The 22,143-nt window shown below is 53.7% G+C and overlaps 1 protein-coding gene across 1 annotated transcript; it reads right to left on the minus strand.

Annotated features, from left to right (window-relative positions):
• Positions 1-2,739: 2,739 nt before the first annotated feature.
• BPIFB2 (BPI fold containing family B member 2) lies at positions 2,740-21,430 on the minus strand. The gene is made up of 15 exons (XM_061209144.1): positions 21,322-21,430; positions 18,972-19,065; positions 17,010-17,114; positions 15,956-16,102; positions 14,406-14,466; positions 12,970-13,030; positions 8,216-8,307; positions 7,759-7,944; positions 7,477-7,530; positions 6,736-6,906; positions 6,153-6,220; positions 5,943-5,988; positions 5,183-5,246; positions 4,730-4,806; positions 2,740-2,781 (listed from the first exon to the last, which is right to left on the minus strand). Exons 1-15 carry the CDS (start codon positions 21,428-21,430, stop codon positions 2,740-2,742), a joined length of 1,377 nt encoding a protein of 458 aa, XP_061065127.1.
• Positions 21,431-22,143: the final 713 nt, after the last annotated feature.

Below are 22,143 nucleotides of genomic sequence, written 5' to 3' on the forward strand. Positions count from 1 at the left end.
ATGCACCCTTCCATACAGGTCTGTATATAGGACGGAATTCAGAACTCGTTTCAGCCCGTCTCCTTTAGAGTGAGCACGAAGCTAACCAGGGCACGTGGCGGGGAGGCGGGCGAGAGCAAGGGGCTTCCTGCAATTTCCAGGGCTTTGAGGTGAGCGGTGTAGGTAGGAGGACATCCAGAGAAGCCTGTCTCAGCCACAGGCCCAGACTCAATCCCTCTGCAACCTTCAGCCTCAGCCTGGGGCAGCCTTTCCCCAGCCCTTTCCAAACAAGCCAGGGTCCCCACCACACCTGCACCCCTCTGGCCGTCACTCACTCTGAAGGACACTGGCCCACAGCAGTGCCCGAAGGCCCTCTGGCAGCTGCTCAGTGTGTGGCTCTCTGGGCTTCAGGTGGCTGCCACATCTGCGAGTCACAAGCCCTACCTCTCTCCTCTCCCCTCCCCATGCTGCTTGCATGGAGGCTCTGGAGGTCTCCTTTTTTTTTTTTTTTTTTGCCCCACAGCTCGCCTTGTGGATCTTAGTTCCCCGACCAGGGACTGAACACCGGCCCTGCGCAGTGAGAGCGCAGAGTGCTACCCACTGGACCGCCAGGGAATGCCCTGGAGGTCTTCGCTGCCACTGTTTACCCAGCAACTCCAGGTCAGCTCCAACCTGGTAGCGAACCTCTCTGCTGCCCAGTAAGCTGAACGGCACGCTCCCCTTCCAGGTCTGAGCCCTTCCAAGTTTCTTCTTCCTTGGGTACTCTCCCTCAGCCCTAGTGAACCGTGCAGAGTTTCCTTAGAGCTTATACTCTTTTACCATAGTTAATAATCCTTCACATGGAACATCCCCTGTTTAAGATATTATGTGGTTTCTATCTTCTGATTGGACCCAGACTACTATGCTCATCTGTGCCTCTCAGCAGCCAGCGCCCAGAAGACTCCTGACTGAATGGCTGAATGGGGTCCCTCAGGGACTGGGCCGGCTCTGTTCAGGCAGACCATGGCTTCCCTCTGGGCAAGGAGCTTGACTCTGGAGTTTCATCCCCCTCCTCTTAAAAGAATGTATATTATAGAACCACGCACATCATGGGTACAAATAAGACCTAGACCACATCATTGAATAAATGGGTAGCTGTGTGGATGACAGGATAGACGGATGGATGGATGGATGGATGGATGGATGGTTGGACAGGCAGACAGGTGGGTAGAAAGAAGGAAGAACAGAAGGGAGGAAGAAAGGAATAGGGGCTGATCACTGGCCTGATCGTTTAATGAATAGACCTCACATATTGATCTAGGTTATTAACTTCCTTCATGGGGTGGGTCTGTGTCTTAAATTTTTGTCTCTCCCGTATTCCAAACCACCTAGCCTTGGGCTGAGCCTGTATTAAGACCCAATAAAAGTAGGATTAATGAATTAATTACCTAAGCAACCAAATGAAATAAGAGCCATGCCGTCCTGGGTGAAATCACGAGGCTGGATTTTACCGCCTGGCCCTTTCCATTCTCCAGCCCCAACCCCACTTCCTCCCCCCAAGACTCCAGGCTTGTTCCAGGCCCCTCCGCCTGTCACACTGAGCCTTTAGGGATGAACCTATAACTGTTACAGGGAGGGAGGCTAGCGTCATGCTGTACCAAAGTCTTTGCTTACTGATGGTGGAAATTCGAGCACATTTTCTCCCCAGGGAAACATAAACAGAACGTGAATCCTGTGTATCTAGGCAGGAAGGAATACCATCTCTGGCTAAGAGATTAGTTTATCAGGGAGAGAAACTCACATGGCTTTGTCCTGCCAGGGTTTGTGCCCCTCTGTCTTCCCTAGGCCATCTTGTTGCATATGACTCGCTGGGTTTGAAGAGGTTTCAGAGGGAAAAGGAATTAGACATGTTCAGTGAGGCCACAGGCCCAGGAGGCAGATCCTGCCTCCTTTGAACAAAAGCTCACCTGTGATCGGGGTAAACCAAGATGGAGAAGCCGCCTGAGAAGGCAGTGAGCTCCCGTCACCTGAGGCTCGTGACCCAAGGACAAACCCCAGGTGTGGGTGTTGGTGATGGAAGAGGGGACTGGAAATCTTATGTCTGGATTCTAGGAAGGTTGCAGTCCTGGGGATCTGCTGTCACCCAGCTCTGAGACTCTGGGCACATTCCTCTCCTTGCTGGGCCTTAATTTCTGCATCTGTGAGATGGAGCTGCACACTCGGCCTGCCTGACTCCCAGGGCTATTATGAGGTTCTAGGAACAGGATGGGACGTGACACTGTAGAGGGGAAATGCCACCAGGTGAGGGCACAATGCCTAAAGTGCCACCATGGCATTCATAACTTCCAGCTCGTCTGCATTGCTCCCCTGGGCTAGGAGGTGATGCTGTCAACAGATACGGTGAGCAGAGACGTGGTCACGTCCTCTTCCTCTCCCAGTCAGCTTTGGGGGCTCCAGGGACAGACAGGACCAGGGCCTGCATGTAGGGAACTGGCCTCCGATATGCAAAGAGTTTGCCAGGCCTGGCTGGAAGTTGCAGCTCAAGAGAAGATGTTTAATGCAAGAGGAGACAGCTCTCTACAGCCTGGAGGAGCTATCTGCTCCTTCCAAGGAGGGGATGAAGGAAGGAGGGGGCTGGGGAAGGAGGGGCGGAGGAGTGGGATTAAGCAGCCCGACTGGGCCATCCAGCTTGCTGGCGATGACTAAGTGTGGCTTTGCCTCAGTTTCCCAAGTGGCTTGAGGCAAAAGGGTCCCCAGAACAGCTCTCCGAGTGGTCCCACGTCAGCGCTGGTACAAGAGTCTACTGGACACCACGATGTAGCCCTGAAGGACAAAGACAACCACGGGCCAGGTCAGAGGCCACACGAGGACCGTAGGACCCCCAGCCACCCCATCAGCCTGGCTCTAAGTTCATGCTCTGCCACTCTTGCTGTGTGTCTCCCGAGGACAGTCGTTTGCCTCTCTGGGCCTCAGTTTCCTGCTGTCACTTGGGGGTGGTAACAGCATCCGCTTTGCTAGGCTACTATAAGGATGCAGCCAGATCACACGGGCAGAGCCCTCAGTGTGCGGCTGGAGCTTGATTTGTGCTTCCTACGTGGTCAGGCTTATCTCTGTTTTATGACCCAGAGTTCAGACCACTGAGTGTCTTCTCCAAGTCGAAGTCTTCCCAGCAGAGCCAGGCACTTCCCCCCAAATGTCCCCTGCTCTCTACACTGCACTGCAGAAACTTCCTGGGGGCCTGCTGATCTCTCTCATTCATTCATTCATTCATTCAACAAATCTTCACTGATCCTCTACTATGAGCCAAGCCTTGTGCCAGGTGTTGGGGACCCAGCAGAGGAAAAACCAGACCCAGTGCCTGCACTTGTGTAACTCATACATGGTCCAATATGGTAGCTATTAGCATCTGGCTAATTCCAGTTTCTTCCTCTTATCCACGGTTTCATTTACCCAAGTTTAACTATGGTCCGAAAATAGTAAATGGAAAATTCTAGAAATAAACAATTCATAGGTTTTAAATTTCATGCTGTTCTGAGTAGCATGATGAAATCCCTTGCCATTTTGCTCTGTCCCACCCTGGATGTGAGTCATCCCTTTGTCCAATGGATCTACTCTGTACACACTACCTGCACCTCAGTATAGGAAAAACACAGTATTCAATATATACAGGTTTGGTACTATCTATTTGCAGCTTCAGGCATCCATTGGGGGTCTTGGAACGTATCCCCTGAAGATAAGGGGGACTACTGTACATTTACATTAAGTAAAATTAAGTAAAATTTAGAATTCACCTCCTCAGTTGCACTGACACATTTCAGGTGCCCAATAGTCACATGTGCCCAATGGCTGATAGTAGCTGCTGCCTTGGACATTACAGATTTCCATCCTTGCAGGAAGTTCTATCAGGCAGTGCTGGTCTAGGGACCTTTGACATTGGTCCCAGGTGGCTGGATTTGGGAGTGCCAAGGTGGGTCAGCCACCGACCGTGCCTGATCAGGGAAGTCTTGGGGAAATTCCCACTAAAAGCCCTGCTGCAACGTGTGCTGATTGTCACTGCTTAGCGGGGTAGATCACCCAGCTGCCTTGGGACCATTGTTCTTAAGCATTGAGGGCATCCTCTCTGAAAGACATCAGCCAGTCCCACTCAGGGGGTGTGAATGACACAGATGTTGGGCTTGAAGGACCTTGCTTAAGCTTTCTGTCTCATGCATGTCTTACTGAATGAATTAGGAAGAATATTATTCTTTTATATCTCAGGTGAAACAGAAAGAAGTAGGATCTCACCCTGGGCAGTGGCGATTGAATTTCACCCTGGGCCCACAATTCCTGATCCAGGGAAATCCATTTTAGAAGAGTCAGAATCCCTCTCCCACCATCCGGCCTGTGGAGGTTTGTGTACAACGCTGGAAGAACCCCCTCTCTCATCCTCCCTCAGACACCACAGGGGCCGTGCCTATCCCAGGGCACAGAGTCATGGGACCACTGAAGGTCCAAATCCTCCGAATGTGGCCTGGTGTGATTTTGATGAGGACTGAAAGGTGGGTGAAACCCCTGCTCCAATGTCTCTTGACATCTGGAATTTTCCATCTCATTGCAGCTGATGATTCATGGCGTGGTCTGGGCAGGGGGCACTCCCAGGCCTGGCTGACCCTGGACCCCACTGAGTGCACTAGCAGGGAGGGAGGGAAAGAGGTGACTCCCCCGCCTCCCCGAGCCCAGCCTCCCTCCAAAGATGGAGGAGTCCCCTCTGGTCACACCCAAAGGCTCTCACCTCGTAGACAAAGATCTCAGGGGTGACGTACTGGAGGTTGACCACGTGGGGGAGTGCAACCCCCATGCCCAAGAGAGCTGTACAAGGGAAAGGAGAAATCAAGTTCTGCCTGGAGGCGGTAACGAAGTACCACCTGGAGCTGGCCATGTGCTGAAGTCCTCATGTGCATCATGACACCGAGTTCCACAGATATGCAGGAGGTGGGAGCTGTTATTGTTATATCCACTTTGTAGAAGGGAAAACTAAGGCTCAGGGAGGGAACAGAACTTAGCTAAGATCACACAGCTGCTAAACAGCTGAGCCAAGATGCACACACAGGCAGCTGGAATCCCAAGGCCACCCTCTTAGCTTCCGGGCCTAGGAGGTGGGAAGGGGCCGAGACCAAGCCTGGAGCAGGCGTGGGGGGCAGGAGGGGGCCAGAGGGGCCACAGTGGGGCAGAAGGCAGAGCTCACCATTGAGGTGGTCCAGCAGGGGCTTCTCAAACACAGCGCCCATGAGTGGCTGCACATGGTCCGTCTGCAGCCACAGAGCCAGGGAGATGGGGACCACAGGCCCGCCCCAGCGAGGGGCCAGGAGAGACACATGAACACACAGACAGACCGACAGATGGCAGAGGCATGGGGGAGGGAGGAGGACAGGTCACCCCTGTCTAGGCTTCAAGCAGAGCTCAGCTACCCCTGGGATCGGGTCAGCATCAGGCCCCTGGGAACTGCTGACTGGCTGACCGTCACTGCGTGACCAGCAGGTAGACCGGCTGCCCTGTTGGCGCCGACCAACAGACAGATCAACTGACCATGGACAGACTGATGGGCCACCCGACAAAGGAATGCACGATGGCTGGTGGCCCAGGCACACCATGTGACTGAAAGAGTGGCTGACACTGTCTGACACTGGCTTCTACAGATCATTTACTATTGGCCTCAGTGATTCTTGGGCTGAGGGCAGGGCTGACGAGCCATCGACACCCAGGCAGAGTGACAGGACAGCTGACTGACGCCACTGAGGAGCTGAGGCTGACTGACCGGCTGCCCAGCAGACAGACAGCCTGGGAAAGACTGACTGTCCGATGGATGGGCTGCCGCCTGACCACTGTCCTGAAGCGCCCGGGGAGGAAGCCTGATCATAGCACACATGCTCATGCTGCCTCTCCCCGGGCTCAAGGCCTGCCCCACCCAGTGAGGGGGTCTCTGGAGACCCCAGCCCCATACTCACGTCAATGAAGCCCACATTGGAGGAGGCCACAGTGAGCTGGACATTCCTGAAAGGGAAGCAGAGGGGTTAGGAATGGGGCCTAGTGCCCGCCACCCGTGTACCACGCCTGCTGCACCCCAAGCTCCTCTGACTGACACTGTGATGGGTGATTGCAGGCACATTGCACAGAGCAACACACTGAGGCTGCTGGGTCCAGGAGGCCTCACTTACCCCAGCACAGATGTGGTCCCCCGAAGCCTCACCTTGGACACGGAGAGCTGGAGGCTCAGGTTCACTACCTGGACACGTGGGGAGAAGAGGGTCAAAGAGCACAGAGCCACGTGGGAGCTCTCAGCTGGCCACCAGCTACCCCAGTCTCCCACCCACCGCCGTATTCATTCAGGTGTTTGTGGAGCACAGGCCACTGGAGGAGGTGAACAACAACCAAAGTAATCAGACAGGATCCTTTCAGAGAATGGTGGGTGCCATGAGGGCAGAGTGGCGTTTGGAGAGATGGGGGCCATCTTTCTCAGGGTGGTCCCGGAAGGCTGCCCGGAGGAAAGCTGCAACATTTAATCTGAGACCTGAAAGATGAGGAGAAGCCAGCCATGCCAAGAGCCAGGGGAAGAGTGCCCTAGCCACAGGGTACGGCACATGCAAAGGTCCTGAGGCAGGAATGTCCTAGCACATGGAAGGAACAGCAAGGAGCCCAGTGTGGCTAGAACAGAGCAAGTGAGGAGAGTGCAGGAGGAAGTGAGGTCTCCTTGAGAGTCGCCCACCCCCTGGCCAGCCCCACGCAGCCCACCTCACCCACCGCATCGAGGGAGAAGAGGGACTGGAAAGCCGAGTTGGACGCCGGGGCCAGGACCTCCACGAAGGGCTGCAGCCGCAGTGTGGCGTTGTTGGTCCGGAGTGTGACTGTGGGTGTGGCACCCAGCCGCACCTTGAGCACCAGGGGCATGGGCTCAGGGAACTGACGGCCCACCTGGGAAGCAGAGGGGGAGAGAGGGAGGAGGGCACCTGGGGGCAAAGGCTGGGTGGGCTCTTTGCTCGTCATTCCTCAGACGCTGATCAAGCCACCGTTGTGCTGTAAGTGCCGGGGCCACAGAGGTGGGTCCACCCCCGGCCCCTGCCCTCAGGGACACCCAGTCTGATGGGTGGTCACATGAAGACAGGCACAACCTGTGTGATCTGTGCCAGGAGGGAGGGCAGCTCAGGGGCGTGAGAGCGCAAGGAGGCTCCTGGACCAGATGAGGGGTTTAGTCCTCCCCTAGGAGGTAATCCCTGAGCTTGGACTTGAAGATAGATCAGGGAAAGGAAGCAGAAAAGACAGCGCAGGCAGAGGGTACCACTTGTGCACTGAACAGAGGGGAGAAAATGGCGTGATGTCTGGGCAGAAGGAGGGGCCTCCCCGAGATGGAGGAGGTGCAGATGGAAAGGTAGGTGCTGGACCCCACGTGGAGCAGACATGAGCCAGCGAAGACCCCACAGCCCAGAGAGCCTCCCACCCGAATCCCGGGTCTCAGCCCCTGGAATGACCAGAAACATCACCAACCTCGGGGATGAGCTGGCCCAGCATGGACGTGTTCAGCGGGTTGTAATCTGACTTCTGAAATCAGATGCCCCGACACATGACAGGTTTTAGGGCAGCCACTCCCCAAGCTAGGCCACCTCTTGCCTCCCCACCAACCCCGTCTAACCCTTCCAACAGCCACCCTGTGGCCCCAAAACTCCAGCTGCCCCACCCACCCATGATCTGGCCTCAGCACGGTCTCCCCAGGCTGGGCCACCGGGCACGTGTACCCCACGTGCCCTGGGCAGCAGGACCAGCTCTCACCAGCTGCCCTGTGATGTCCAAGTTGAGTGCACCAGCCTTCTGCAGCAGCAGGATGGCAGAGTCAAACAGGTCCTGGGAGAGGCCCACGGTTGCCATGGCACCCCTGGTGCCCACGTGCTGTGGCAGCACGAAGGGGGTGGTATCCACAGGCAGGACGATGGGTCTGCCCAGGAGGAAGAGGACAGCCTATGGGGTTGGGGGTGAGAAGGAGGAGAACAGCAGTGGGGCCTCAGTAGGCAGGCAGCTCCATGGCAGATCCTGGGCTGTGAGATGCCGCCCAACCCAAGATGCCGCGTGTTGTCAGCCTCACACCTTTGCCTACGTGCCATGCTCCCACCTGGAAGGCTGTCCCAGCTCCTCTCCACTCAACTCCCCTGCTCCTTTAGGAATCTTCCAGAACACTAAGGACTCCAGAGGCAACAAGCCCCCAGCTCTGGGCTGACGAGGAGGCACTTACGTTGATATTCAAGGAAATGTAGTCATTGGTGATGGTGGGTGCGTCGATCATGGAGTAGTGAACCTGGGACTCTGGACCAACAGGGCTGAGGCCTAAATGAAACCAGGGTAAAGAACAAAAGATGGCATTCTTAGCATTATCCACCAATGCCAGACCCAGGCCAAGAAAAGAGGCAGGAAAAGGCCCTACGAGTAAGCAAATTTAAGTAACAAAATGCACACCCAAGAGGCAGCCATTCACAAGCTGTTGACTGTTAGCTGAGATAAAATTCTAACCGTTTTGGTTTCTGCTTTCCCAATCAGTGGAAGGCTAGAGATCCCAAATTAGAAGGAAGGAGAAGTGTCACTTCGGGCACAAATACCCCCTGCGAAAGGCAAGAAAGAACCAGAGAAAAAGAAGGGAGCTCACATTTATCAAGGTCCAGACCGCTGTAGGGTTAGGAACCCTTCACACACACACACACACGCACACACACACACACACAAACGCGAACGCAAACACACACACAGTTTGGTGAGTTCAGTCGTGCCCCGATTGTATACCTGGTCCGTCTGATTCCAAAGCTACTCTCTCTCCACTTAAATACACCTCTCCTACAAGAACTCAGAAGGCACACCCCTTGGGGCCATTCAGTGCGGGAGCACAGCAGTGCCCGCTCCCCACAGATCCTTGGAGAGGCCCCCAGGGAGGCGAGCTGAGGACTCAGTTCCTATAAGGGTAGTTCCCCAAAGGCTCAGAATATGCTGATTGGGACATTTGCAAAGGGTGAGTCACTTGTGGGAATGGTGTCTCTGGACACGACTAGACGGCGTGGCAGGGGAAGCCTCAACCTCACTGTCAGGAAAGCCCTCTTAGCAAGAGCTCCTCCCCCAAAGACTCTGGATAACCAAGGTTTAAGTGTGCCTCTGTGTGTGTGTGTGTGCATTCAGATTTCTGTCTGATTTTCTACTGTCTCTTCTGGATTTCATTTTATTTTCTCTAATATTTTGGAAATTTATGATGGTAAAAGCAATATATTGATAGTATGACTCCATTTCTGCAGATCAGTGGTGTCAAAGATGAAGGTGGGAGGAGCGGAGCAGCACAAAGAGATTTTGGGGGCTGGTGGAATGTCCTCTGTTTCAAGTGTGGTGGTGGTTACACGACCATATGCATGGTTTTTTTGTTATTGTTTTTTTTTTAACATCTTTACTGGAGTATAATTGCTTTACAATGGTGTGTTAGTTTCTGCTGTATAACAAAATGAATCAGCTATACATAAACATATATCCCCATGTCTCCTCCCTCTTGCGTCTCCCTCCCACCCTCCCTATCCCACCGCTCTAGGTTGTCACAAAGCACGGAGCTGATCTCCCTGTGCTATGCGGCTGCTTCCCACTAGCTATCTATTTTACATTTCGTAGTATATATATGTCCATGCCACTCTCTCACTTAGTCTCAGCTTCCCCTTCCCCTTCCCCGTGTCCTCAAGTCCATTCTTTTCGTCTGTGTCTTTATTCCTGTCCTGCCCCTAGGTTCTTCAGAACCTTTTTTTTTTCTTTTTTTTAGATTCCATATATAAATGTTAGCATACGATATTTGTTTTTCTCTTTCTGACTTACTTCACTCTGTATGACAGACTCTAGGTCCATCCACCTCACTATAAATAACTCAATTTCGTTTCTTTTTATGGCTGAGTAATATTCCATTGTATATATGAGCTGCATCTTCTTTATCCATTCATCTGTCGATAGACACTTAGGTTGTTTCCATGTCCTGACTATTGTAAATAGAGCTGCAATGAACATTGTGATGACCATATGCATTTATTTGTCAAAACTCATAGAATTGGACACTACCAAAAAATATTATGTTTTTAAATGAATAAAAACATTAAAAATTGTAAAATAATAATACATATTTTTTGTGGACATATAGAAAATTCTTAAAATATGGAAAAAATATAACTCAGAATCTCAAATTTATTTCTTTTTCAGTATTTTCTTTTACAGAAATAAACTTTCTCTCTCTCTCTCAAACTGGAGCAAAGCTATATATAGTTTTGTGTCCTTGTTTTCTTGACAGAGTGGTATGATAGCTTACTTAAAAGCAGAAGCTCTCAAGGTAGACTGCCTCAGTTTCTGCATCTGTAAAATGGAACTAATAATGCTAGAGTAAAGCTCTTCTAATATTGTATTTTGCCAGGCATATGGCTAAGTGATCAAATGCCCTTTTAAACTACGCTTTTAAATGGTTCCTGTCACTCCACGTTCCATGTGTACGTGACTCATGTAAACAGTCCCCTAGGGCTGGACACTTAGGTTTCTTTTACTAGATTTTTAAAAATTCCTCAAAGACAAGGGCAAGAGCTGGTCTTTGGTATGAACCCAATACAAGGCATCTTGACAGAGACAACCCCTCTGAGGGAGAAGGGAGAGACTAACGTTTATTGAGTTTATTTCACACCAGGTACGTAACCTGTGCTGTCTTGTAGCAACACATGGGAAAAGTAGAAATTTTGATTCCTATTTTTGGATGGAATGATTAAGCTCAGAGAGATGGAGTGACTTCCCTAAGGTCACACAGCAAGTGAGAAACAGGGCCAGAATTCACACCCATGTCCTTTGATTCCAAGTCCATTTTCCGTGGCCTCTCGGTACCTCCTATTAAGGTAATATTGGGGTTGGGGCAGTGAGGGGAGTGGGGCAAGTCAAGCAATGTTCCCCAGACTTTGAGCCGGGCTGGGAAGTGTGGACAGAGCAGTAGGTGGACCGGTGAGGAGGATGAGAAAACCCAGGTGAGCTGATTCATGGGGGGCTCTGGCACCATGCTGAGGATTTTAGACTCAGAGCCTCTGATTTCCCACCTATAAATTGGGGATAATGATGCCACCTCATAGGACTGTGGTTAGAAGTTTGCACAAGAAAGCCAAAGCTACCTTGACATGAAAATATTCACTAAAGAAGCCACCAAGGGGCTTCCCTGGTGGCACAGTGGTTGAGAATCTGCCTGCCAATGCAGGGGACACGGGTTCGAGCCCTGGTCTGGGAAGATCCCACATGCCGCGGAGCAACTAGGCCCGTGAGCCACAATTACTGAGCCTGCGCGTCTGGAGCCTGTGCTCCGCAACAAGAGAGGCCGTGATAATGAGAGGCCCGCGCACCGCGATGAAGAGTGGCCCCCACTTGCTGCAACTGGAGAAAGCCCTCACACAGAAACGAAGACCCAACACAGCCATAAATAAATAAATAAATAAATAAATAATTTAAAAAAAAAAAAAAAGAAAAGAAGCCACCAAGGATAAACGTGGACCCTGCCAGACATCCCTCCTGGCTTAACACCAACATGTCGCCCCGCACACCTGTCCCCACACCCTCCATTACTGCACGCCTGTCCTGGGCTGTATGAGAGTTAGATGCAAACCCCTGACTCAAAGGCAGAGCCAACGGATTGCCAAGTGCAGCAGCCAACAGTCTGCGGCTCTGGATTTCACAAAGTCAATGACAGTAACACAGAAGAAACACCAGAATCCCAGGCAAAGCCATCGGGTAGAAGAAGGTGCACTTCAAACAGGAGCAGCTTCAAAACAGGTTTGTGAAAAACCAGAGGATGCCCTGAATTATGCTCGGGGCTCACTGAGAAAATATTACCCCCCAATCAACAGAGGATGCATTCTTTGATCAGTCTGGGGATGGGTGGGTAATTGCCAGTGTCGTTCTTCAATATTGATAAATACCCCTAAAAAGATGAAGCTGACCGACTTTTGTAGCTTTTAGTTCCATGTTGTAAGTTGCAGACCTGCCCAAGCCTTGTTTAGGATGCATAGTTCCAAGCAGACTATGTGTAGGGCTGGGAGCCCCTGGGACTCTGTCAGTAGCGGTGGAGGAAGGTGTGCGGGCGGTGGGGAGGTGACCAGTGACTGATGGGAGTTGGTGGATACAGAGCCCGGCTCCTGCCCCTCAGGTAGGATCACACTAGGCATGTTCAACTCGGTCCCCAGTGGGACCGCAGTGGGAGTGAGCCCCAGGTGCCCCCAGCGGCGCCCTTCCCTCCCTGACTCACAGCCCCCTCCCTAACCAGTGCTCCCTAGGACCAACCCCCATTTGAACCACTTGCACTAAAATCCGCATCTCAGGGTCTGCTTCTGGGGGGACTAGTCTGACAGTGGCCTTGTCCTGATACACTCCTAGCGCTCCCTGGATAACGAGGATCCCTGGAAAAATCAGGCATGGAACAAGGCTGATGGAAAGTGCAGGGGGTGGGAGCCTTGGCTCTGGGCCCCTGCGGGGTGGTGCGTGGCCCCTGAGGTGGGAAACAGGCGCATGGGCACTTGGGAGCAGAAGAGCTTGCGTCCTGTCGAGGATGTGTTGAGTCAGAGGAGCCTGTGGGACCTCCAGGAGGAGATGTCCAGGAAGAGGAGGAATATAAGGGCCTGAGCCCTGACTGTGGGGGGCAGAAAGAGAGTCCAGCAAAGCATGTGGGAGATGTGGCAGCTAAACCAGGGGAGGATGGGGTCCCTGAATCTCCAGGCAGGGGAGGAAGCAATTGCAAACTGAGATGTACCCCCCACCAACACACACACACACACACACTAAACATTCAAAGACTTGTTCTAGAATTTGGAGAGTCCCATATTCCACCAATAATGGTTCAGTCATCCTATGATTGACCTCCCAATGGTGGACCCTGATGCAAAGCTGGGGTCTTTGAAGGGTCATGGGGGCCCCAGAGGATCTCAGAGGCCTCAGGCCCTCCCCCTGGGCTCCCAGTCTTACCAATTAAAGTGCCCAGGTGGACATTGAAGCCCTGCACCAGGTTGGAGATTCTCAGGCACAGCTGCAGAAAGACAGAGGCGGCCGGGTTAGGGTGGCACTCAGGGTGGGAGGGGGTGAGGCTAGGAGGGTCTAGAGCCCTGTCTAGAAGCTCTCCCAACCCAGCCACCAAGGAGCCCTTCCTTCTTCCACCAGCCAGTGGGCATCTTCCGGCACCTCCTCTGGGCCCTGGGGATTCAGAGGGGAAGCTGGGGCCTGCGGGCACTGAGGAAAGGGCAGGGGCTGTGGGACACAGCAGAGGTGGCCACAGCTAGGCCCAGGGGAACGAGGCCGGTAGCCTGCTGCACTGGGGCCCAGAGGCCAGGTGGAAGGGTGCCACGTGCAGTGGGGGCAGGCAGTGGTCAGCCAGCCAGGCCAGGGGACTGGAGTCCTGCGGGGCCAGTGGGCCGCCAGAGAAGTGGAGGAAGCTGAGGTCAGTGTGACAGAGGTGAGACAGAGGGGAAACTGCAAGGCCGGGGGCGGCCACAGCTGGTCCAGGCCAGAACTGGTGAGGCTGGGCAGGCGAAGCCAGGAGGCACAGGAGAGGGCCAGGTCAGGCTGTACTGCCTTCAGCCCTCCAGCCTCAGTGTTCTCATCTGCAGTATGGGGACGCTGAGGCCTGCCTCTTGGGCGTGTGGGATGGCGCACAGTGGGTTGACTTGGTCTCCACTCCTGCCCCTTAAAAGAGGTGGGAGTGGGGTGGGAAGGGGCAGGGAGGGAGAGTTGGCTCCCCTGGGACAGCGGGACCCTGGCCCCAGGGCCACCATCGCTCACCAAGTCAACCACCCACAGACAATGGCAGGAGCTAAAATAGCAACAGTAACAGCAGCACTCACTCTCCCCAGACTGTTGTAAAGTCTCCACAGACGGTAATGCACTCAGCCTCCATAGCCAGCCCGCCAGGGACTAGGGACATTCACTTTCTCTGCCTGACAGATGTGGAAGGAGGGGCAGAGGGAGGGTAGGTGACTTGTCCAAGGTTCACAGCTGGGAAGGAGGGGACCAGGATTGGAAGCCAGGTCACATCTGGCTCTGGTGCCCAGGCCCTCGCCCGCTCGCACTGTGTTCTCTTTTCACAAGCCACGCAACCCCGATAGCACCGTCCCCACCCCACGCTCCATCTCGGCCCTGGGGCTGGTCCGAGAAGATGAGCCTCCCTCTCCTGCAGCCCCAAACCCACGCTTTGCTTGGGTCCCCACGTCATTGCACGGGACCATTGCCCCAGCCTCTTCCCTGCGCTCATGGGGAAATTGGGGGAGCCCCACGAAGGGCCTTCTACTGAAGAAAAAAGAAAAGCACTAGCACCCCACCTCCCCCGTGCCTGTGATCCCCGGTTCATTAGCCACGCCTGGAGGTGAGCGACACCCGCCTTCCGCGGGATCTGGCGGAAGGTCCTTTACCTTGTTCTGCAACACAGCTTTGATGTGATTCTGCAGCGGGGCCAGCAGCGCAGGGGCTGTGCTGAAGAAGAGACCAGGAAGGGCCCCTGAGCTCCAGGTGGGCACGTTGGGGCCTGTCTCTCCGCAAAACCACAGGTCCCAGAGAAAAGACTATCCCCTCGGCCGGGGGCCAGTGATTCCCACTCCACACCCTGCCACGTGCCAGGCACAGTACAGGCACGACTGTCCCCACAGAGGAGGAACTGAGCTGCCAAGAGGGGGGTCATTGGTCTCAAGGTTCGGAAGTGGCCGAGATGCGAGAATGAGGCCAGGCTCGGGGGAGACAGAGGGTGTTGCAAAAGCCGGACACGGCCACGTCCTTGGCCAGCTGGCCTCATGGCCACTGAGCCCGGTGAGGGGTGGTGGGGCTGGCGGCCTGGGTCTGCTTCCTGCGTGGGCCCCATTTCTCTGTGATGCACCTACTAAAGTCCCTTCCTCATTGAGAGGTGGGTCTGAGTCAGTGTTTCTCTGCGCGGATCCATTGGAAATCACGGTTCTTTGGTCTCCTAAAATGCTGACCTTAGCCACTTCCCAGCCTCACTGAATGGCCTCTTGGGGAGGTGGGAGGATGGCATCTATGTTCTCAACAGCATCAAACTCTGGGTTCCATCTCCCCGTCAATGAACCACGAGCAGCCCCTGCCCATGAGGACCGTGAGGGGTCGTGAGGGGTCGTGGGGTGTTGTGAGTTACATGGGCTGCTCATGGGGCACCGGTGGGAATAGATTTACACTCAAGCCTTCTCTGAGGAAGAAGTCCAGTCTTTGTGTAAATGTCGCACCCTCTTAAGTCTCTAAAATACTCAACCACCTCACAGTGAGCCCCCATCCACGGGCGGGAACGTGTAGACCTAATGCAGAGGAATTCACAGCAGTGGGGTTTGTCAGGCTGCCAGGGTTTGAACCCGTTTGCCAGCTGTGTGACCTTAGGCAAGTCACTTAATCACTCTAGGCCTCCGTTAGCTCTCCTGTAAAATGAGGGAAATGCTTCCACCTACCTGGTAAGACTACTGTGAGATGATGCACAGAAAGGGCCCAGAGCACACCCAGCACACAGCAGGTGCTCTGGAAGTAGAGCGGCTGTCAGTTTTAGATGCCAACAGGAGCAGCCACCTGACTCACGGGGAGAACCTGGCGGGTCCCAACCCCTCCCTGGGTCTCAGACTCCTCATCTCTGCGGGGAGGGGCAGCCCTCTGAGGTCCCTAACAGTGGCTGCCAGCCCAGACTCCCTCCCCATATAGTACGTTAATGGCCAGTGTGCACTGTCACGTGGTGCAGGGCAGTAGTGGGGACATGGGCTCTGGCCACAAACTCACTGTGTGACCTCAGGCAACTTCCTCCCCCTTTCTGAGCCTCAGTGTGCTCAGCCATAAAATAGGTGTGATACTGAGGGGGCGGGCGGGTGCGGTGCTCAGGTCTGTTTTGGTAACTGGATGAAGTAGAAAGTTCAAGAAATGACACCACGGCCTCGGTGTCTGGGATCCTGCAGCCCAGCCTCCAACAGGCACCCACCTGTTATGGCCATCAAGCACGATGGCTTTGTCGAAGAGAGAGAAGCAGCCGGAGATGCTGACCACGGGGGTCCCGATGGAGCCCTGGTTCACAGGGGTGTCGGCCAGCAGTGCCATGGGTAACATCAGATGCAGGGGCTCTGGGACACTGCAGGGACACCAGTCCTGAGCCACAGTGGCACTGCCCAGCAAGCCCACATTGACTGATGCAAGACCCCACAACCACTGCCCTCCCTGCCGGCAAGAGCCTGCTGACCATTTAACACGGCAGGGCCTGCACTCAACATGAGATGGCCCCACCTGGAGCAGGCCGATGCTCTCCCAAACTCCACTCAGGGTCACAGACATTGCAGCAGCTGACCGTGAACTCTGGCTCCCTGTACCCTCTTACTGTGACACCCTGGGCCAGTCATTCCCCATGCTGAGCCTCAGTTTCTTCTTCTGTAAAATGGACACAAGATTGGTAGTACCTATCTCACAGGGCTGCTGTGCTGAGTTTTCTAGGAGACAATCATGTGAAAACATCCTGCTTGGAGCCTGGCCCCCAGTGAGCCCTCATAAAATGGCAGTGTCAGCTCAGAGGAGTTAACGTAAGAATGCCCAGCTCCAAGTTTGAAAATTAAATGCATATAAAGTGACTGATGCACAGAAATAATTCTAATATTTTATTGAGCATCTACTATGTGCCTTGCACTGTGAAAGGGTAATGTAATTTTAATCACAGTAATGAATCCATTCACTGCAACCTTCATAGCCATGCTGCAAAGTTTCATTTCGTTTTGTTTTGTTTTTACAGAGGAGGAAACTGAGGGTCAGAGAAGTGAAATGATTCTGCCCAGTTGCATAGCTGTTGAGTAGGGTCTGGACTCTCAGAAATTCTCTCACTGTCTGCCTCCCCACTGGAGGCTGGGAGAGAAGACACTGGAGAGAGGGTGCTGGACAGAGAGTCAGAAGGTCTGAGTTCGGATCCTGGAAGTTGCTAAACGCCCTCCTCTCACTCTGCCCTCGGAGAGTTCTTGAAAATTCTCCCGCTCCCAACAAGGAGGTTCACTCACCGAAAGATCTTGAAAGTAAAATTGGTGGCTGCCAACAAGTGTATTCCAAAGCCAGCAATAAATTTCAGCTGAAGGTGGGGCACATGGACATTCAGAATCTGAATCCTGCAGGGTAGGAATCAAAGTGACAGGGTGGCCCCCTTTAAACCACTGAATCAACTCTTGGGTGGGTGCTCTGAGCCCACCCACATGGTTGGTGTTTATAAAGGACATTCTGACAACTAGAACTAAGGGATGAGGAAGAAGTAGTGAGTTCTCCATCATAGAGGGCATGCAAGCCAAGGTTAGCCAACCAACCAGTAGGGAAAAGATGCAGAGAGGACCCCAGCATTGGGCATGAATTGGGTGAGATGATTACTCAGGTCTTGGAGGGATTTTAGTTTCTGACAGGGGTCTGGAAAGCTGGGAAGGTAGGGAAAGAAAGACTCTGGCATCTACAGAAGGCAGAAATTCCCTCTAGTCAACAGCTTTGGCCTGTAGCCCTCCAGCAATGGGAAACTCACTCCCTTCAAAGCTGCTTGTTCTGACTGCTAAGCGCTCTCCAGCTAACCTAAGATTTCTTTTTTTTTTCCTAAATGAAAGTCATTTTTTTTCCTGCACAGTAGTTAGTTGTGGGGAGCACTAGAACGTGGTATAAATTTTAAAAGTCACGTCAAAACACTCTCACTGTTAGCACTTGGGTGACATCTTTCCATGACTCTCCTTAGGACACAGGCTGACCTAGAACCTGCTTCTTTTCACTGGACAACCATTCTGGATGTGTTCCCACATCTACAAACAAGGACTCTTGGAGCTGTTTTCAAACAACCACATGATGTCCTCTGTGTGGCCAGACTGCAAATCATTTAGGGATCCTCAATTGTTGGGTACTGACATTCCCAGTCACCACATTATCAGCCACACCATCAGCGGCAGCCCAGCCCTACCCTAAGGTCTCAAACTGGGGGCTTCCACGCTAGCTGTCTTTTCACCTACTCAGGGTTTGAAAGTTTTAAATGATTTTTAATTAGTTGCCATCATTCAAAACTTGATAGATTTTAAATATACAGATATGGTTCTGGGATCTCCTATGACAATGCACAGAGTGATGCAGCTCACAATGCTTTGCACTATTTAAAGATCATAGCAGAAAGAAAGTCAGCTTGGAGCAACTGAGAAAACCCTTCAGCAGCACATGAAAAGTTCTGCTTTCACTCCTTCCCAAGTAATAAATCGTTTACTAAATGTTTCAGTTTGTGTGTTGTTTCTAAATCTCTTCACAGAGTCCATCAACACCCCGGATCAGATTTAATTATCTCCAAGAAGTTGTTATTAAGCTCTTTTTAATGGCTTCAACTTTGTATCGGTGTACTGCATTTATAAACTTTGTACCATAGGCAGATTGTAGCACCCATTTTACAATGCTACGTCTGAAGAAGGAAGAAACTGCACGTTTGTTGTTGATGATGATGATCACAATGATGAAGAAATAAAATTATTGCTAGCAAGAGTCAAAAAATATATATGGCTTTTTATAAGAACATATATATTCATATATACATATATGAGTTCTTATACATATATAATATATATACACACACACACATATGTATATATGGATTCTCTTGGAAATCCAGAGTCCTGGCTACGAGTCTGGGTTCCCGCAATTAGCCCAGCCCCTAAAAGTGTCTGAGTTTGAGGTGCACCCACCTACCTCTGCCTTTGAGCGTCTCTGCATTACAGGGGGCTGTAGGGGTAAATTAGGCACAGATCTGTGTCCATATTCAGTGTCTGGCTTTTGGAGGAAGTAGCCAAGGGTCTTGCCAGCCCTGGGGACCCAGGGGCCACAGTCTTGGCCCCTGGGTGTAGAAATCTACTAATTAAGAGGCACCAGGTCCCCATGCCTGGTCCCATCTCGTAAATCCTCTTGTACCCACTTAGCCGGCAGGTGGGAGTATCTAACCTGGGGAGGGAAGCACTCACCTGGTGGGCTGGAACACCCCTCCACTCCAGTCCTGGAAATGCGGAACAGTGACCTGCAGCGCGCGCTGGAGAGGGGCTTTCCCGGCTTCAGCCACTGAGGGGCCAGAGCAGGGTGAGGTCAGGTTGTCCTCAGGAGCCACCGAGAGAGACCGCACTGCCCACCATCCGCCCCACACCTTGGGCAGAGAGAACTCAGAGATTGGAAGGGGTGGCCTTGTCCACGGGCGCATGGGGGGCCACTTGGCTCCCCATGTGCCCACCTTGGGTGCACGACCCCACCAGGCCCCTCCAGACGTGCCTTTCCGCCTCTCTCACTTCTGCCTCTCCAAATCCTACGTGTCTACCCTCTCCTCGAAAACAGTAACACCTTGTGCCCTTTTGCAAGGACCGGATCAGACCCCACCTCCCCGGGAGCCGCCACAAGCCCCCAGGCAGGAGGAGCATTTCCCCGTCCTGCGGGGATGGGGTGGGGACCGCCTCACCTGGAGGCTGAGGGCTCTGGAGTCCCTCAGATTCTGGGTGCAAACCCCAGCTCTGCCACTCACTCTCTGTGTGGCTGCCCTGTGCCTCATTTCCCCTGCTATTCATCTGCAATGACTAGAATGGTGCCTGTCACATGGGGTCCTTGTAAAGACTGACTCAGTTCACAGGAAATGTTAGCTCCCATGGCTATCTGTTTTTTGTCGTAATAATGGCTAGCACTTCTACAGTGCTCTTCTGTGCCAGGCACTGTTCTGAGGGCTTTAGTTTTCCTCAAAATTCTATGACGTCAGTACAATATTAGGCCCAGTTTTCCGAGCGCTGAGCACCCTGGCCAGGAGAAGTCAGATCTGGACCAAGGCCCCCAGCCCTCAAGGCCCTGGACTTCCTCCCGTACCTGGGCTGCTGGGCTGACAGAGGCGCTAACTAAACAATTAAACATGAGCAAAATTAAAATGAGAGGTTGTGGTGCAGGAAGGGAGCATCAAAGGAGGAGCCCAGAGGCCCGAACTTCCCTCAGACTCGCCGTGGGACCTGGGGAGTCCCTGTGCCCCTCTGGGCCTCAGTTTCCGCAGACCCTAGAGCATAAAGGTGGTGGTCTCCATGCTCCCGAGGCCCCTCTCCTGCCTGAACGTCTGCGGCTGAGCTGAGATTCACACCCAGGCCTCTGGACTCCATCCACAGTGCTCCCCTGACACGGGCTTGAACCCTGGGGCTTGCGGGATGGGACGGGCGTAAAAAACCACCAGCCCGGCCATGGAAGAGGTGTGTGCAGTGTGTTCTCGGCAGTTTGTTTCCGCTGAGAACAAACAGGCAGGTGCACCCGGGAGGGCTGTCTGGGGACAAAGGAGGCTCACACAGCACAGCAGAGGGAGGGAGCCAGGGGAGGGCAGCAGGCCTTCTGTCCCTGCCTGCAGTCATCCATGTGCCACTCTAACACGGATCACTGACCCCTTTCACTGTCTGCCCATGTGCCCGGATGCAAGGTTCCGGAAGACTGTGTGTGCCCCACGGGGACCCTGCAGCTTCCTAGAGCCACTGCCTCGCTGCTTCGTGGCCTGGGACCCCTGAAAGTCCCCTCCACTGTCTGACCTGAGTTTCTCACATTGTTATCTGAGTTTGGTCTGGCCTTGGGGAAAAGAGCTTCTGATCTCTCACCGCTGACCCAGCGTTGGTGGGATCCCAAAAGCCTCCCCGGGAACAGGTGGTGGGCAGCTTTTGTCCCTTCCTGGGCCTAGATGTCCTCATTTTGCCCTCTGCCCTAGGACTGGACGGGACTTGGAAGGAGGGAACAGAGACATAGGACACAGGCCTCGCCCAAAAAGGGCCCAGAGAGGGGCTGGTTCTCACTGTGAGCCCAGCAGCGCTAGATGTGCCTCTCCCCAGCACGCGTGCGCATGCGGGCCCCCAGGCATACATACACCCAGGGTGCACAGCCACAGCGGTACACACGTTCAGGCCTGCACTGTGGCCCTTGCACACAGGCCAGCGGTTAGGCACCCTCCCCAACACACGTGGGCACATCTCCATGGATTTTCAAACTCATACCAGACGCACACAAGCAAAAGGAGCCCCTCACACCGAACCATCCTCACATCACTTGGGCACGGGAGCACATGTGCACACCGGGCACGGCATGTAACTCCCACTCACGCATTCATTTATTTATTCATTAATAAATACTTGTTGAGCAACACCATCTGGAGGCCAGGGACGCAGCGGCAGAAGAGAGAAAATCCAGGTCCCTGTGGGGCTTTGAGCTCATCGATGCACGCGTACACTTAGGATCGTACACACGTACAGACATGGACTCACAAGCACACGCTCATGCAGAGACACACGCAGGACAGCCTGGCGGCACGTCTCTTACCGTAGCTCAGCACTTCCTTGTTGAGTCTGACCACGGTGTCCGGCCTGGAGGCACCGACCACGGGCAACAGCAACGCCAACAGCAGGCACAGCCCGCGTGCCCGAGCCATGGCGGCCCTGGCCGCTGCCCCCCAGGATCTGTGCGCTGGGGTGGGGACAAGCATCAGGGAACTTGTCCAGAGCGGTCCCACCCTGGGCGGCTTAAACCTACCCCAGCCAGGACGTCACAAGCCGTGAGTGGCGATCCCAGCCCTGCTCACGATCTGCCACATGTCAGTTTTTGCATCTCTGCACGGGGAAGAATCCCCTTCCCAGCCTGCTTCATCAGGAACCACGGGGGCATCTGGTCTGGAAACGGCCCCCAAGGCCCAGAGAAGACATGGCCTTGCCTAGGGCCACACAGCAAACTAGGACCCGGTGCAGGACCCAATTTGTGCCAAAGGAGGATGGAGAGACTCCCAGATGTGGAGACCGAGGGCAGCTTCCTGTCCCAAGGAGGGAGCCCAGGCCCAGCACCCCAAGGCCCAGGGCTGTGTCGTCTGATGCCAGGAATCCAACCCAGCCTGGTGCCCAGTTGTCCGAACCCAGCCAGAGGAGAACCCAGGGTGGTTCCCATCCTCATCTCTTCCTGTGCCAGGTGAGGAATGTCCTAAGTGTAGGCCTCTCACATGGCCCCCGGCCCCTCCCGACCCAGCCCAGCTGGGTGGACTTGGGGAGAGGGAGTCAGGCGGGACCGGGGGGCCACTGCTCAGATGGGTAACTAAGGTCCAGTGAGGCGGCACTTGCCCAGTGTCCCACAGCAAGACCAGGGATGGACCCTTCT

The sequence above is a fragment of the Eubalaena glacialis genome, chromosome 13, assembly GCF_028564815.1.
Source record: "Eubalaena glacialis isolate mEubGla1 chromosome 13, mEubGla1.1.hap2.+ XY, whole genome shotgun sequence".
Classification (NCBI taxonomy): domain Eukaryota; kingdom Metazoa; phylum Chordata; class Mammalia; order Artiodactyla; family Balaenidae; genus Eubalaena; species Eubalaena glacialis.